Source organism: Cheilinus undulatus, linkage group 24, assembly GCF_018320785.1.
Source record: "Cheilinus undulatus linkage group 24, ASM1832078v1, whole genome shotgun sequence".
NCBI classification, from domain to species: Eukaryota; Metazoa; Chordata; class Actinopteri; order Labriformes; family Labridae; genus Cheilinus; species Cheilinus undulatus.
In genome coordinates, this window is record NC_054888.1 from 20,145,316 (window position 1) to 20,148,691 (window position 3,376).

General features: G+C 42.2%; 1 protein-coding gene across 1 annotated transcript; it reads right to left on the minus strand.

Annotated features, from left to right (window-relative positions):
- Window positions 1-1,790, minus strand: LOC121506309 (ADP-ribosylation factor-like protein 4C). The gene has a single exon (XM_041782058.1). The coding sequence runs from the start codon at window positions 1,555-1,557 to the stop codon at window positions 973-975; it is 585 nt and encodes a 194-aa protein (XP_041637992.1). The 5' UTR covers window positions 1,558-1,790; the 3' UTR covers window positions 1-972.
- Between the last annotated feature and the right edge of the window lie 1,586 nt (window positions 1,791-3,376).

Below are 3,376 nucleotides of genomic sequence, written 5' to 3' on the forward strand. Positions count from 1 at the left end.
ACTCCGTCCCTTTGTTAACAATCATCCATAGACTCTGCCCCTTGTTAACATTAATCTACAGACTCTGTCCCTTGTTAACAGTCAGCGTTAGACTCTGTCCCTCATTAACATTCATCTATAGACTCTGTCCCTTGTTAACAAATATATATAACCTGTGACACTCGTTAACAGTCATCTATAGACTCTGTCCCTCGTTAACATTCATCTATAGACTCTGTCCCTTGTTAACAAATATATATAACCTGTGACACTCGTTAACAGTCATCTATAGACTCTGTCCCTCGTTAACATTCATCTATAGACTCTGTCCCTTGTTAAAAAATATATATAACCTGTGTCCCTCGTTAACAGCCATCTAAGACTCTTTCCCTCGTTAACGGCCATCTATAGACTCTGTCCCTCGTTAACATTCACCTATAGACTCTGTCCCTTATTAACATTGATCTATAGACTCTGTCCCTTGTTAACAGTCATCCATAGACTCTGTCCATCATTAAGATTCTTGATAGACTCTGTCCCTTGTTAACATTTATCTATAGACTTTGTCACTCATTAATATTCATCTACAGACTGTCCATCATTAGATTCTTTATAGACTCTGTCCCTCATTAAAATGTATCTATACACTTTGTCCCTTGTTTACAATTATCCTTGTTAATGTTCATCTATAGACTTTGTCCCTCGTTAACATTCGTCTATAGACTCTGTCATTCTTTAACATTAATATATAGACTGTCCCTCATTAACAGTCATCTTTAGACTCTATTACATTCATATATAGCCTCTGTCCCGCTATAACCATTAATCTATACCTTTAAAGTCTCTATAGCCTCATAACAATCACAGTCTCTCAGAAACATTCATGTCTAGTCTCTATTGATGATATTTGTGTGTTTATCTCATGTAGCAGCACTATAAATATATATGTAGACTTGCAGAGTGTCTGTAGTGATTAGTTTGGAGTCTCTGTCATCACTGCCTCTTCTTCTTCTGCTTCAGACTCTTCCTCCTCTTCACGATCATCTCATACAGCTTGTCCATGCCCTCGTGCAGACCCTCTCCGATGATGGCGCAGGCCGGCTGGACGTGATAGGGGGTGGAGGGGCTCAGTTCGGTCAGGGCCAGCTGCCTCTCGATCTCCTCCACGTCCAGAGCTCTGGGTAGGTCCTGTTTGTTGGCGATGACCAGCAGAGGAGTCCCCTGGTTCTCCGAGAAGCGCGTGATCTTGTGCAGCTCGGTGCGGGCCTCCTCGAGCCTCTCTGCGTCCACGGAATCCACCACGTACACGATCCCGTCCGTGCAGCGGCTGTACGGTTTCCAGAGGGGCCGCAGCTTCTCCTGGCCCCCCACGTCCCAGAAATGACAGCTGATGCCCCGGGAGGCTCCCGCGCCGCCCAGACGGATCCTCTCCGTGTTGAAGCCGATGGTTGGCACCGTGTTGACGAACTCGTTAAATTTGAGCCGGTACAGCACGGTGGTTTTCCCTGCGGAGTCCAAGCCCAGCATGACTATGTGCAAAGACTGGAAGGCACCCAAAGTGGTCAAACTGTTCCCCATCTTTCAGCTCGTGACGGAGGAAGGGACAGCCCTGAATTCACTTAAACGTCCCAGGAGTGATCCATTCACGCGCACACACCTCTGATCCTCAGCCTCAGCAGCTGAGCAGGGCGCAGATGAGCCAGACACGCCGCAGCATCCTCCTCCTGGAGTCGATCCAGCGTCCGAAAACACTCAAATCATTGCACGTGCATGGGTGCTTTAACGCGCAAAGTTATCCAAATTACGCGCAAATTACGCATGTCACATCATGCCTCTGATTGTGTGTCTCCTTCATGTAGTAACACACGGAGTGATGGAGTGTGACGCGTGGATCTGCCTCCAAACGTATCCATGAAAATACGTCAAGCTTCTGCAGGACATTATAAAATAAGACTTCCTGTTTTGACCCAAAAAATAAAAGCCTCTCCAATCAGATATGCACAGGACAAGGCCAAAGCGAGTCTTATTTTGAAATGGGGTTGTTGATAGGGAGGATCTGGTGTTTCCTCTGCGGACTGAGCTGTGTGAGCTGCAGAAACCCTGACACCTAGTGGTGAAAAATGGAACTGACCCTTAAATGTCTTCAATGTCTTATCAATTTTTGCCACTTTAATCCCGAAAAAACCTTTTCTTAAACCAGTGGTTCTCAACCTTATCAGCCTGCAACCCCCCATAATAAAGGTGCCAGAGACTGGGGAGCCCCATTGTACCTGAGGTTGTTGAACAGCCGTGTGCAGACAAGGCCGAAGTTAAGCTGTGAAAATCATATTTAATATTTGACCTGAATAATATCCACGCCTATCAAAGAAACAAATATCTTAATTTATTCACTGCGCCTTCTTGGATGAACAAACTTGTTAAAAACATCATATAAATGAGGTAAAAATTGCTAAAATTGGTTAATAATGGCTAAAAATGGTGAAATAGTGGTGAAATTGGATTTTTAAAGAACATAAATGGGTTAAAAGTGGCAAAAATTAGATAAAACCAGCAAAAAAATAACCAAAAATGGATTAAAGTGGCAAAACAGGCACAAAAAGTAGTCAAAAGGATTACAAAGTGGCTGAAATTGCTTTAAAGTGCAAAAAGTTGTGGAAATTACATGGAATGGGATGAAAACTTGACATGAATGGGCAAAAACGGGTTAAGTGTGGTTAAAATGGGCAAGAATTGGTTTACAAGTGGCAAAAACAGGCAGAAAGAAGTGATGGAGAGAGTTCAAAATAGACAAAAGTGGGTTTTAAGTGGTAAAAATGTGCTAAAATTTGCATTAAAAAGTGATGAAAAAGGGTTAACATTTGATCAAATTGGTGTAAAGTGGCAAAGAAATATCTAAGAAATATTCTTAGTTTTTTTAAGGCATCGGGTAACCCCCTCTCAGTGTCTCCCCCGAAGGGGGTCCCGACCCCAACCACTGCCTTAAACGGCTAATAAAAATTCTTGATGTATTACTGATAAAATCATGGATATAAAACGGATTAAATGTGGCTCCATTTTCATCAAATTAACCTTAATTTACTCTGAGCACCACTATCATTCCATAACAGGTGGAAATACTTGTGCAGAATTTTCTAAAGATGGGCACAGTGTGCTCCAACGCACCTGTCTTATTAAAATAAACATGTTAAATATTTTTCTGAATATAAAGTCTTTATAGTAGTTTGATATCATTGTGATGGTCCCAGCCTATTAATGTTAAAATAGCTGCATTGTCCTTTAACATTGTAAATGTGCTCCTGCAGCGTTTGACCACTAGATGGCAGCAGAATACTTCACATCAGTCAAAAGTAGAGCGCAGTGGTTTCAATAGATTTGCAATTAAAGATTTAAGTGATTT

Coding starts and splice junctions, on each gene's coding strand:
- LOC121506309 (XM_041782058.1), bottom strand. CDS start 1,557: ATGGGGAACAGTTTGACCACTTTGGGTGCCTTCCAGTCTTTGCACATA.